This window comes from Misgurnus anguillicaudatus, chromosome 12 (genome assembly GCF_027580225.2).
Source record: "Misgurnus anguillicaudatus chromosome 12, ASM2758022v2, whole genome shotgun sequence".
In the NCBI taxonomy this organism is placed as follows: Eukaryota; Metazoa; Chordata; class Actinopteri; order Cypriniformes; family Cobitidae; genus Misgurnus; species Misgurnus anguillicaudatus.
In genome coordinates, this window is record NC_073348.2 from 36,938,971 (window position 1) to 36,953,219 (window position 14,249).

At 37.2% G+C, this 14,249-nt stretch overlaps 2 protein-coding genes across 2 annotated transcripts; one reads left to right on the forward strand and one right to left on the reverse strand.

Annotated features, from left to right (window-relative positions):
- Window positions 1-1,946: 1,946 nt before the first annotated feature.
- stc1l (stanniocalcin 1, like) lies at window positions 1,947-3,688 on the reverse strand. The gene is made up of 4 exons (XM_055207715.2): window positions 3,474-3,688; window positions 3,175-3,317; window positions 2,872-3,083; window positions 1,947-2,778 (listed from the first exon to the last, which is right to left on the reverse strand). The coding sequence occupies exons 1-4, from the start codon at window positions 3,595-3,597 to the stop codon at window positions 2,496-2,498; spliced, it is 762 nt and encodes a 253-aa protein (XP_055063690.1). The 5' UTR covers window positions 3,598-3,688; the 3' UTR covers window positions 1,947-2,495.
- Window positions 3,689-9,098: 5,410 nt separating this feature from the next.
- On the forward strand, window positions 9,099-13,720 carry rhobtb2b (Rho related BTB domain containing 2b). Its single transcript, XM_055207714.2, has 9 exons — window positions 9,099-9,308; window positions 9,401-9,504; window positions 9,585-9,770; window positions 9,867-10,813; window positions 10,907-11,025; window positions 11,098-11,248; window positions 11,343-11,431; window positions 12,640-12,745; window positions 12,836-13,720. Exons 1-9 carry the CDS (start codon window positions 9,129-9,131, stop codon window positions 13,027-13,029), a joined length of 2,076 nt encoding a protein of 691 aa, XP_055063689.2. The 5' UTR covers window positions 9,099-9,128; the 3' UTR covers window positions 13,030-13,720.
- Window positions 13,721-14,249: the final 529 nt, after the last annotated feature.

A 14,249-nucleotide genomic window follows, 5' to 3' on the forward strand; every position in this document is an offset into this window, starting at 1 on the left:
CTCTTGATTAGATGTTTATTTGTTCGGTTTTACATAGCAGCAATACCGCACCACTTTTGTCTTGACCAATGATTCTGGGAAGTTTCGAAATTGACTTTCTTTTAGAAAATCGTGTGGTTACAATCAACTTTTGTCAATTATGTAATGCTTGTTAACGGTTTAAGGTCAAGTTATATTATAATTTTGTTTTCAAGCCCACATTTTGAATGTGAAAACCTTTTCCATTTCTGTCCATGCGAACTTTAAACTTTAAAGGCAGAGCTGCATTGTCAAGAATTTCAAAGCTTTATAGCCATCTACCCTGAATTATAGTACATATATGCATAATTGAATGTATGTATATAGTTTAGTATGTTGAGAAATGTGTGAGCACAGCCGTTGAACTCCCAATCCACCAATACTTTTATGTAATATGTTTGAAAAGAGCTTCACCTTGTGGATGTGGCAAACACTGCAGCTGTGCTCACTTGGATTTTCATTGCATTTGTATGGATGCTATTTTATTCATTTGTGACCACAAAACCAGAGATTTATTTAAATTGAGATTTATACTGAAATATCTGAAAGTTGCATAAATAAGCTTTCCATTAATGGTTTGTTAGAATAAGACAAAATTTGCCGATATACAACTATGTGAGGGTGCAAAAGATCAAAATATTGAGAAAATCGCCTTTAAAATTGTTCAAATGAAGTCTTTAGCAACACATATTACAAATGAAACATACATTTATATATATATATATATATATATATATATATATATATATATATATATATTTACAATAGGAAGTTTAAAAACTATCTTCATGAAATTTGATCTTTTGTTAACTCATTCCCCGCCAGCCTTTTTTTGTGTGAAAAGTTGCCTGCCAGCATTTTTTGTGATTTTCACAAAAGTTTCACAAAATGCCTTCCAGGAACTTTTCTTCTAAAAATATATAAACATACAAATATATAAAATTAAAGAACAGACCCTCTGCTTTCAAACAAATAATAAACAAACAAAACGGTGAAAAAACATTTCATCCTATTTATATATTTTCTTCTCTGCTCATAAACTCTTAAAGGGATAGTTCACTTTAAAATAAAAATTCTGTTATCATTTACTCATCCTCATGTTGTTCTAAACCTGTATGAATTTTTTCTGATGACCACAAAAGAAGATATTTTGAGAAATGATGGTAAACACACAGCAGTAAGTGACCTTAGACTTCCATAGTAGGAAAAAAATATTTTGGAAGTATTGTGATAAATGACTAAGAAAATATTTTGATAAATGATGGTAAGCACGCGGGTGACGGTACCCATTAAATTCCATCATATTATTTTTATTCCTACTATGGAAGTCTATGGTCACTTACTGCTGTGTGTTTACCATCATTTCTCAAAATATCTTCTTTGGGTTCATCAGAAAAAAGAAATTCATACAGGTTTAGAACAACATGAGGAGGAGAAAATGATGACAGAATTTTTTAAAGTGAACTATCCCTTTAAATGGGTATTTTTCTTCAAAAAATTAGCAAAAAGCTGAAATAATTTTATTAAAACATAATTACTAAAAAAAATGTTGTTTCAGTTTTTTTATAAATAGGGTAAGTCTAATGAATAACCGCGGTATTACATGTAACCATAAAAACTCATCAGGAACACGTTTTTCATGCAAATGTTTTCTCTTAATTGATGAGATAACTCATCAATGGCGGGAAAAGAGTTATTATCCTAATGATTTTTGGCATTCCATTTTTTTTAAATAATTTTGAGCCATACAATGTATTGCCTACAAATATACCCATGCATGCAACTTATGACTGGTTTTGTAGTCATGGACACATTTACGTTTACGCATTTGACAAACCCTCAACCTTTTGCACTGCTAACTCAATGCTCTCAGCCATAACTAAAAAATCATTCAAAATTTTCACAAAAAAATCAAACAATGTACAGTATCAGGTAGTCTCAAACTTTATTTCTATCCAAGCACATTCAGCAATACAATATAACCAACGTAACACCAGCATTTTTTTATATACGTATATATAAGATTTCCTACGACCAGCATAAGAAACTTTTTTCCCCACATAAATCTATTTTCTCTCTTAAAGAATAAAGAATTTTGGAACGCTAAAACAAACAATCGTAAACTATATAAATTACATTTGGTAGGAAAAATAAATATAAATTACTCGATGAACACTAATAAATAATTTTCTGCCTGCCACTACAAGTTGGTTAACGGGTCAGGGGTCATTTATCTACATAGATAATCCAAATGCACTAGGCCATAAACATTTAATAATTAAAGTAAATAATGCAATAAATGACATGTGGGATGTAAATTCAATGTAATGCAGTTGAAGTATCCAATACATGTTAATAATTTTTAAGTATTTTTATATGCACTAATAACTATTTACCATCTTTTACACTCTTATCAGTATTACAGTACGCATGACTGTGCAAATATGGAGCTGTTAACAAACTGAATGTGCAGCCATCTAAGAGCTCCCTTCAACTGAACGCTTCCTGGCGAAGAGGTGAGTGGGATCCCTGTTGCGAAGGTTGGGTTGGATCTTGAACATGGGAGGCCAGCGGAAAGCACCATGGCCATCCATGGCAATAGGCCCGGCGGCCGCAGGTTCAGACGGGCAGGGTTTGTTCTGTAGCAGCTGGAAGAGGGTGGCCATGTCAGGGCCCAGTCTGGACACCAATCCGGCTCGCACCACCTCCACAGTGTCATCGTCGCACTCCATTAAACTCTGCAGAAGTGTGCTGTAGTACCTGCGATAGAAAATCATGATGGTGTCAGCATACAGATGAGTAATCTCATGCAATATCACTTGATCAAGTCAGAAGCAACATAATATTAATTACCTGTTTGGAAAGTGGCTTGGCACCTGGACCACATCACCGATGGCTTCAGGGTTGGATCGGGCCACTTCACAGAGGTCAAGTTTCTTGTAGCATTCCTCCTGCACTTCGGCAATCATCTTCTGGAAGGTGGAACAACGCCTGATGGTCTGGAAAACCTTTGCAGTGATGCCATTGGCAATGCACCTGATGCTTTCTTTCACAAAAGTCTTACCCTGCGAAATAAATGATGGTCATTTAACATCTGTTTCATCATTCATTGATTTTAAAATAAAAACAAATTAAAGTGGTAAGAAGGTTTTGTACCTCTGTATTGAAGATTGCAGCTGTGTGGAAGAAGCTGTTGCAGATTTCGTGCATGCCATCCGTGTCGCAGGTGGAATTCTCCAGACATGCGAAGGTTGCACAGCCCACCTGGATCGCACCGTTCAAGCAGCGGGCAACATCAGCTGGAGGGTGAGAAGATGTTACGTTTAGTCAAACATTTGTTTAGAAAGTTAAGGTGAACATTAATGGATAAATCCGATTGGGATTAAATCATCCTACAGACCACTAAGCCACTAATGCCTAAAAGTAAAATATAACTAAAAAAATGTTTGACTTACTAGGGCTGTTGGCTGAGAACCGAGCTCGTCTTGGTTGTGCAGGTTCTTGATCTGATGCAAACGCAGATGCAACCAAAACAAGCAGCAGAAGAGATCCACTTTTCAGCAGCATGTTTGCACCCATTTCAGTCAGTCCTCTGCGATAAAACAAGGATTTCAAGCTGATTGTAGTGCCTGTGCCGGTCCTTTGGGTTTGTGTTGGAGGTTGATAGCAGCCTTTGCTTTATACAGGTCTTCAGCTGAGCTTGACGGGTCATAAATTTCCACCTTCACCAATCAGAACGTGGGAACTAAAGCCTCAAACTTTCCATCTTTCCGTAAATATTCATGGATTGAGATTAATTCAGGTCCGGACGGAATGATTTTATCTCAGGTTGGGCATCTAAATTCATGTCAGATGAAACATTTAAGACTGATTCTGTCTCTGATGTTACTTTTAAACCCTGTGAGGAAATAATGGCATTTATTTCAAAGAAAATTGAACAATAAAAATAATAATAAAAAATGTTATTCTAATTCCCATTATCCAGTTTTAGACATATCCCACTAATTGTGCCCAAAAGATGCCATCAGTGCCAAAGGGCTTCACTAAACATATTTAGCTGATCAGAACTGGTCACAAGGTTAAATAAACATCCGTTCTCACCATTAACAATGTGTTTTGTTCACCTGAGCTGAGACGGTTTGTTTTAGTGTTTGATCATGAATGTAGGAAAGTGTGAAGAGGAAGTGATGTGTTTTCCATGACGATTTCATTAGCCTAAAGAAATTTCCACATTCCTCTTAAAGGGTTAATTATACTGATAGTGATCAAAGCATTTGCTGGTTTTGGGGGGGTTGGAGGGCCGGCTATGTGAATTTAATTACTTTTGTTCACACTGACGTGCAAAAAAACCTGTTTATTATTGCCAACGTAAACTGGGCAAACACCACATCTTCACAAAATAACAAGAGGTGCGATTATTTTCCAATAATTATTTGATTCTCCAAAGAAAGAGAAATTATAATCAATCATTTTTCATGTATGTACAAATTGAATGATATTACGCATGTATGATGTGCAACTCAGAACCAGGTTCACTTTTATTTACATAGGTGTTAATTATGGCTTTAGGTCAGACCAGTAAAAAGTATTTCCACACCAAACCAAGTAAAAACTTTAATAGTGCCTTACAAATGCATTGCTCACCCCAACTGTGTTAAATATTGGACAAAAAAATTACAATTTCTGCTTATGTGCAATCTGTTTCAATTTTGCAATTTAAAGTGTGCTTATATTAAAAACTTTTTTCCATGCTTCTCTGCCTTTCTCTTCAGTCAGTCCTGGAAAGTCATTGATATTCACCATTGATGACATATGCAATGATGTTTTTAAGATACATATTTTCATTTTTTTTAATGTACACATCTTTCAAATAACGAATATCATTTTCCAGAAAGTCAAAGGCCAGACTGGTTTTGTCCAAATTGACAAAAATGTGGCATAGATTTGATAACAGCTCTAGTATTAAAATTGCTTGGTACAGTGTGTTAGCTGTTGTGCGTTATGTCATTACAAACATTGAACTAACAATAAAAAATAGTTAAAATCCATAATATCTGGCTATTCTTTTGTCACATAAAAATATTTAGAAATAAATTAACAGCAAGAGTGTAATACAGTATAAGTCTCAGGTGTGCCCAAAATGTGTCTGTGAAGTTTCAGCTCAAAATGGTAATGCAGGACTGTTAGTGGGCGGGGTTTTATCAATGTGACCTCACATTGATAAGAGAATCAAAACGGCATGTCTAATAAGACTGCTTTGGTTGAATGGAAATTAAAAAACAAGGAGCGGGTGGATTTATTTCATCTTAGGTTGGTTGTCTTCACACACTGCCAATACACATTATGTCCAAACACCTTGTAAAAGTGGATTTTGCATAGTAGGTGCCCTTTAAATAATTTATATTCAAGGCAAAAAGAGTCCAGTCCACTTATTGATGTTTTTCTTATGGAACACAAATGTAATGATGGGAATTATGTTAAATTCCTTTAAGGTTTCACCCTAAGATGCTTTTTAAACGGGAATTCACATCTACAATGCAAAAAATGATTTTCAAGAAAAAAATATCTTATTTTTCTTGTTTTCAGTAAAAATATCTAAAAATTCCTAAATTAAGATGCTTTTTCTTGATGAGCAAAATGACCCAAGAAAATAAGTCTAGTTTTTTTTAGACCAAAAATATCAAATTTAAGTGATTTTGTGCCCAAAACAAGCAAAAAAAAAAATCCGCCAATGGGGCAAGAAAAAAAATCTTGAACATTTTTCTTAAACACTAAATTCAAGACAAATTCAAGAAAAATTAGCTTACCCCATTGGCAGATTTTTTTTGCTTGTGTTATGCACAAATGACTTAAATTTGATATTTTTGGTCTAAAAACTAGACTTAACTTCTTGGGTCATTTTGCTCATCAAGAAAAAGCATCTTAATTTAAAGATTTTTATATATTTTTACTGAAAACAAGACAAAAATACTAAGAACATTTTTTCTTGAAAATAATTTTTTGCAGTGTATTCTTGACTCTTATTGGCAACTTTTCTTAAATATAAAGTCAAATAATTCAAATACATATTCAGAAACTTTATTTCAATAAAATTTTAGTTTGCAATGAAAGCAACTAACGTTAATATGTTTGCACAAATATATTTGTGTTTACAAAACTTACAGTAAATATATCAAGATACTTTCCACTCGTTACCATAAACGTTGAAATTTGTAACATTTATTTTAACAAATTTTTTATACAATAGTAAACTGCATATACAAAAGTAAAACTATTTACATTTAATAAAATACTAAAATATATTATGCACACTCGACAGTAGATTCATTCAGTTGATATGTGCGGTGCGTCACTACCTACATGCGGAAGCAAAAGCAATGAACGCTGGGAATGTCACGCAGCCCGAAACAGCCAGTCGTTTCGCTTCACTCAACCTCTGTGTTTATTTTAGTTAAAGGCAGCAACGAGGGCCCGGTCCGGTAAAATGGGCTAGTTCGGGTCTCGTTGCTGTCAAACGCGTTTACGTAATTGTCTTTCTTTCGCGTGTCCGCCGGGAAAATGAAGTGTAGCCCCGGATCGCTTCAGATGCACGCCGCATCCAACGCGCTTTTCATAAACATCGTCTCTGAAATAACAACAAACCTCTGTCAACCCGATGCATCCCTTCAATTCACTTCGGTAAGGGCTCGGGCCTTTATAAATGTATTTGGTGTTGTAAATTAATTGTCATTTTGAGCAGGACATTACGGGTATGAGAAGCATTACATAAGTTCAGGGTGAAACAGTGACTGGATGTCAAATTAGTGAGTTCCCTACCTAGACTTCAGTCCTTGGTGCATTTTTGCACTTAATACCCAGCAGTAATAAATGCTGAGAGAAAAAACCCTGCTGTTATGCGATTATTATAAACACAATATAAACATCAGTGATCCGTTTCTCTTTTGGTTTAGGACTGTATAAATAGTTTGATTTTTTACAATACTGTGCTAAATTACATGAACCAAATAGTTAAATTATCATTTAAGAATAAAATGTTACTCCTATTGTTATGCATGCTGTCATCATCTAATGTTATTTGAGAGACCACATAATATTTACTTTATATAATACATTGTTTTAAGGCATGACCATAAATGAGAAGCAGCAGCAAAGGCAAAATGTGTTTACCATATCCTCCAAATATAATATAGTATACATAACATAATGTCTTGAATATATAAATTATAATTTACTATATTATTTTTGACCATTCAGACTTTATATAATGTTTTAAAGTCTTCCTGTAGTCTATAATTTTATCACTTAAAAACTCATCTTTGAGCATCATAATTGGATATGTAAAAGTTTTTCCTGTGACAGTAATTACTACATGCTTTAAAGGGGTCATAGTATGAAAATCTGACTTTTCCATGTTTAAAGGTGCAGTGTGTAAATTTTAGAAGGATCTTTCGACAGCAATGCAATGTAATATAGATAACTATATTATCAGTGGTGGATATAGACCTTATAGAATAAACTGTATTGTTTTTATTACCTTAGAATGAGTCATATTTATCTACACACACCGCGGGACCCCCTACATGTAAGCCGCCATTTTGCCCCGCCATGTTTCTACCCCAAAATGGACCAACTGCTCTACAGAGCGAGTTTGTCACTACGTTCTCTCAGATGATGACATGTCTGTCCTGTGACGGCTATCGTAGCTTCTTTATGTGCTTCAAAAGGGAGGGGTGAAATTTGCAACCTCACCACTAGATGCCGCTAAAATCTACACACTGCACCTTTAAGTGCTATAATTGTGTCCCCTGTGCTTCTATCAACCTGGAAAACGTGATAAAGAACAACTCAGTAACTTTGTTTTGGTGAACCATTCTCTGCAAGCATTTGAAAAATTTGTGACGTAGGTAGCAAGTCTTATTACAATAACACCGCCCTGTAATCTGCACTGTCCAACCACATCACTGCCATTTAGTGCAGAGAGAGAGAAAGACAAAAATTATTGACAGAACAATTGACTTTCAATTTCAACAAACCACCATCTATGCAATGTTTGCATTTCATCAGCTTATTCGCATTTTTAAGGACACACCCAAAAATGGCAAATTTTTGCTCGCACCTACAAAGTGGAGATTTTAACATGCTATATAATAAATTATATGTGGCATAGGTTGAGCTAAAACTTCACATAAATCTCATATTATGACCCCTTTAAAACTGTTTAAATGTAATTTCCTCATTTAGTATACGCAGATCTATAAATATGCAAATTAGTATCTGCGTCTACTTAACCGCACAGCTCTGGCCATAGATATGAATATACAAATTAGTCCCCGCCTCCTCCATTTCATACACATAAATAAATGCTTAAAGGGGCCATTTCACAAGACTTTATGATGTAAAATAAATCTCTGGTGTTTCCAAAGTACGTATGTGAAGTTTCAGCTCAAAATACCATATAGATTATTTATTATAACATGTTAAAATTGGCACATTGTAGGTGTGATGCCATTTAAATGCAAATGAGCTGATGATCAAACACTGATCGCCATGATGGTGGTTTGTTGTAATTCAAACTCAATTGTGCTCTCAATTATCTTTTTTAGTTATCTTTTATAATAATTATCTCAATTATCTTTTATATTATTTGTCTCTCTCTGCACTTAATGGCAGTGCCGTGGTTGAAAGTGCATAGTAAGGGCCGATATTATTATTATTATAAGTTCCCCTTTGACATCACAAGGGGAGCCACATATCAATGACCTATTTTTTTTACGTGCTTGCAGAGAATGGTTAACCAAAACTAAGTGACTGGTTTTCACATTTTCTAGCTTGATAAATGCACTGGGCACCCAACATGGAAAAAGTCAGATTTTCATGATATGTCCCTTTAAAGCATATTAAAAACACCACATAGACATAAAAACAACAATAAAAACTTGATTTTCACCACACTTTAATTCCATTTAGATTTTTCTACAGTTGTGTAAACCGTTACCGTGTATCTGTATTGTGGTTTTACATTATTGTGTTTAGCAAAAGTGTTTGCTAAATGAATTAATGTAAATTTGCTTGTAATTCTTTCCATTCGGTCGCAGTTTACAGATACTGACATGGACTATGAGAGGCCTAATGTGGAGACCATTAAGTGTGTGGTGGTAGGGGACAACGCTGTGGGCAAAACCCGGCTTATCTGTGCCCGTGCATGTAATGCCACCCTAACACAGTACCAGTTACTCGCCACACACGTGCCCACTGTCTGGGCCATCGACCAGTACAGGGTCTGCCAAGAGGTTCTGGATTTCAGCCTTTTCTTTCCTGTGGTTCCATGGCATGAGATATGTAGACTTCCTAATCTAATTTGTGTTTGTTTGTTTTTTTGAAGGTTCTGGAGCGCTCCAGAGATGTCGTGGATGATGTAAGTGTGTCTCTCCGATTATGGGATACCTTCGGAGACCATCACAAAGACCGTCGGTTTGCTTACGGGAGGTATGTTTGGTGATAGCTTGTCCCTAGGTTAAATTTTTGGTGATATGTTCGGTTTTGATGTATTTGTGCCTGGGCACTAGGTCAGATGTGGTGGTCTTGTGCTTCTCCATCGCCAACCCAAATTCTCTTTTTCACGTGAAGACCATGTGGTACCCAGAGATCAAGCATTTCTGCCCTCGGACCCCGGTCATTTTGGTGGGCTGCCAGTTAGATCTGCGTTACGCAGATCTGGAGGCGGTTAACAGAGCCAGGCGCCCCCTTGCAAGGTAAATCTATTTGTATGTTATCAGACTATCCATATGTTACTGTACTTGTAAACTAGTATATACTTTCTGACTTTTTTCCGTCAACCAACCTCACAGACCCATCAAAGCAAACGAAATTCTTCCTCCCGAGAAGGGTCGCGAGGTGGCCAAAGAACTGGGCGTGCCGTACTACGAGACCAGCGTGGTGGCACAGTTTGGAGTAAAAGACGTGTTCGACAATGCCATCCGTGCTGCTCTCATCTCACGCCGCCACCTGCAGTTTTGGAAGTCCCACTTGCGTGACGTCCAGCGGCCGCTCCTGCAGGCGCCTTTCCTACCCCCTAAACCTCCCCCTCCTGTTATAACCATCCCAGCACCTCCATCCACGACAAAGGAACACCCGGGGAGTCTGCTGGAGGAACCGCTGTGTGCCGATGTAGTTCTGGTTCTCCAGGAGAACCAGAAAGTCTTTGCTCATAAGGTTTACCTTGCCACCGCCTCCTCCAAATTCTACGACCTTTTCCTCCATGATTTAAAAGCCGAGACGAACGGCAGGCAACCTCATGGACGGGAGCCGCCCGCCCGTGCTGCCAGCTTTGACATGTGTGAGAGCAGCGATGAAGATGGCAAGGCCAACCTCAGGACCTGCATCAGTGATGATACCCTGATCGGGTCAGACTCGGATGGGATCTTGGAAGGCGGTCGTACGAGAAGGCTTTTGTCTTCATTAGGCCGTGCTTTCGTAAGCATCGTGACAGAAACCGTAAAAGACCCCATTACGTTAAACTGTCGGCCGATGACGGTGGTACATATGGACCCCTCCGTGTTGTTTGGCCCGTTTCGTGTGGTGCTCGGTTACCTTTATACAGGACAGTTGGATGAACACGAGAAAGACTTGATGCACATCGCCCACATCGCAGAACTGCTGGAGGTGTTCGACCTGCGCATGATGGTCGCCAACATCCTAAACAACGAGGCTTTCATGAACCAAGAGATCACAAAGGCTTTCCATGTGCGACGGACCAATCGCGTGAAGGAATGCCTGGCTAAAGGAACTTTCTCAGGTGCTTGTAAACCATTTTAGCAATCTAACCATTTGTTGGGTTGGGTTACTACATTAATTCTGTCTTTGAGTTAACTTCTTGTTTATGATCCAGATGTCGTTTTTAAACTGGATGATGGTACCGTTGAAGCTCACAAGCCCCTGCTCATCTCCAGCTGTGATTGGATGGCAGCCATGTTTGGTGGGCCGTTTGTCGAGAGCTGTACTAAAGAGGTAAGACATTATCATGCAAACGTGGATGTATTGCACTCTTGCACATGTACATTAATGACCAAACCTTGACAGGTGTTGTTCCCGAACACGACTCGCAGTAGTATGCAAGCCGTGCTGGAATATCTCTACACGGGACGCTTCTGCTCCAGACCTGACCTGGAAGCCATGGAGCTCATTATTCTAGCCAATCGCCTTTGCCTGCCTCACCTGGTCGCCCTAACAGGTCTAATGCTTGATACTAACTTTCAAAATGTTTTGCTCGATGTGGCTTATTAATCTTCTGTGTATTGTTGCTTATAAATCGTCTTTTATCACAGAGCTCCACACTGTATCTGTCCTGAAGGAGGCGGCTGCCATGGGAACGGACATTGATGGAGATGTGATGGTTTATCTGGAGATGGCTCAGGTACAACTTCAAAACCAAAATTATCTTCTTGTGCATTAAATTAAAAAAATAGTCTGGACATATTTTGGTTTTAAGTGAGTAGGTTAGGTTTCAGTACGTTTTTCCTTGAAAGATTAACCATATTGCTGTATAGCAAAGTAGTCTGAACAATGTCGTACTCACATGGTAACATGATAACATTAATAAAAATTGTTTTGCACAGCTTTCTTAAAGGGACATTTCACTTTTTTTGAAAATATGCTCATTTTCCAGCTCTCCTAGAGTTAAATATTAGATTTTTACAGTTTTGGAATCCATTCAGCTGATCTCCAGGTCTGGCGCTAGCACTTTTAGCATAGCTTAGCATAATCCATTGAATCTGATTAGACCATTAGCATTGCGCCTAAAAAGATAAGCAAAGAGTTTCGATATTTTTCCTATTTAAAAATGGACTCTTCTGTAGTTACATCGTGTACTAAGACCGACGGAAAATTAAAAGTTGCGATTTTCTAGGCCGATATGGCTAGGAACTATACTTCAGTTTTTCGAAGCAGTTCGAAACACCACACACGCTGGTGACCCCTGCTGGTCAAAATAGTGTAAAAACAGATATGTCCAAACATTTTACACTTTTTTTAACAAAATAATAGCAAGATTTGTATTAAAATATGTTTAAAAAATTATTTAACTTAATTAAGACATAGTTGAAAGTCTATTATGTGTTTTTAGTTTTATTTAGGGCAAACAAATCATTAAAACTAACTACCCGTTTAATTATGCACATTTTTGTCATTTAATCTGTCTATAAACAAAAAGTAGACAAAATGGCATTGTTATTAGTCAGAAGGATAAATGTTTTATGAACTTTCATAATAAAACTGACCCGAGTTCACCTAAACGTATTAGACACTGGCCATGTGATCAACTCCCCCTAGTGGTGAACCATCGGATTTTCGAAACGTTTCGAAACAGTTATGACGTAATGAAGCCTCGTTTGCTAAAATCACGTGACTTGGGCCAATTTGAAACAAGCTCCGAACCACTGATTCGAAACAAAAGATTCGTAAATGTTTCGAAGCCTCATGAAGCAGTGCTTCGAAAACGACCATCACTATCAACAAGTAAAACAAAGTTTTGAGTAACTGCTTTAAAAAAGTAGCCCTCCAGATTGTTTTATCCATTGTGGTTTGAGGCCACTGATGTGATCCATTCATGTCATGTGGTTTCAGTTTCACTGTGCCTATCAGCTCACCGACTGGTGCCTTCATCACATCTGCACCAATTACAACAACGTGTGCCGCAAATTCCCAAGAGACATGAGGGTCAAATCCGCAGGTAGTACATAAAGATCTTTCTCCTTATTCCTCGAAAGGGATTCAGTGTAATTTTAACACGTTTTGGATGCCGTTTTATTCGTATTGTCAGAAAACCAGGAATTCTTTGAGAAGAACCGCTGGCCTCCAGTCTGGTACCTGAAAGAGGAAGACCATTACCAAAGAGATCGGAAGGAACGGGAAAAGGAGGACTTTTTGTCCCAGAAGAGGCAGAGCAAACGTAAATGGGTGCTCTGGAATCTTCCGTCCTCTTCATCAAACCCTTCATCCTCTTCTTCGGTCTGATAGTCAGGATGAGGACACATCCATCAGATCCTGGACCTTCTTCAAAACTGTGCTGCTTTGAAATATCATAGTTCTGGATTATAAACACTGCTTTTACATTTTTGGTGCTTGAAGGTCATGGACGCGAATCGTTCAGGCATCACTTGAGACATGGTGCCAGGCAGGTCTGAAAATCGGTGTAAAATGTTTACGGGTTGTCCTGTGTGAAGTCAGTTGACTCCATGAACTCATGGTGCGCATAATCAAACCATCTCATCTCTAAACACTAAAGAAACTCTCTGTCCATATAAGTAAAGCCATTATTTCAGCTGGAGACCCAACACAGTACCAAATTGTTTATGCAAGATTAAAAAATGTCATGACAGATATCCCTAAAATCCACATTTTAGACAATTAAACTGTATCATAACTTTTGTTTCTTAAGCTCAAATTGAGCTAAAACAACACCTTTTTTTTGAGGTTGTTTCATGATTGGTTCCTTTATCTGGAATGCGGGACTTCCATCTCCAGAATGGCCATATTGAGCGTTGCATTGTCCCCTATTTATATCTTGGTATATCCAATATCTTTGATTGCTTTTTCCATTCGACAGATAGTTAAAAAGAATATTTATTCATGTTACAATGGACAACTGCACTGCAAAAAATTATTTTCAAGAAAAAAATTATTTGTATTTTTGTCTTGTTTTCGGTGGAGATATCTGAAGGTTCTTAAATTACGATGCTTTTTCTTGATGAGCAAACGACCCAAGAAAATAAGTTTAGTTTTTGGACCAAAAATATCAAATTTGGGTGGTTTTGTGCATAAAACAAGCAAAAAAATCTGGAACATTCAAAATTCAAGAAAAATTCATGAAAAATATGCTTACCCCATTGGCAGATTTTTTGCTTGTTTTGTGCACAAGACCACTTGAATTTGATATTTTTGGTCTAAAAACTAGACTCATCAAGAAAAAGCATCTTAATTTGGGAATTTTTGGATATTTTTACTGAAAACAAGACAAAACACTAAGAATTTTTTTTCTTGAAAATCATTTTTTGCAGTGTGTTTATCTGGTTGTAATTTGTTTTTTGTCTTTTCCTTTGCTCTCCATGACACATAACCTGTGACATACCAGTTGTTGTATTTAATACCATTTTGCCTCAAACAATCATAAAAGAAGAATTGTGGGACTCATTCAAACCTCACGTCTTAAAGGGACACTCCACTTTTTTTTGAGG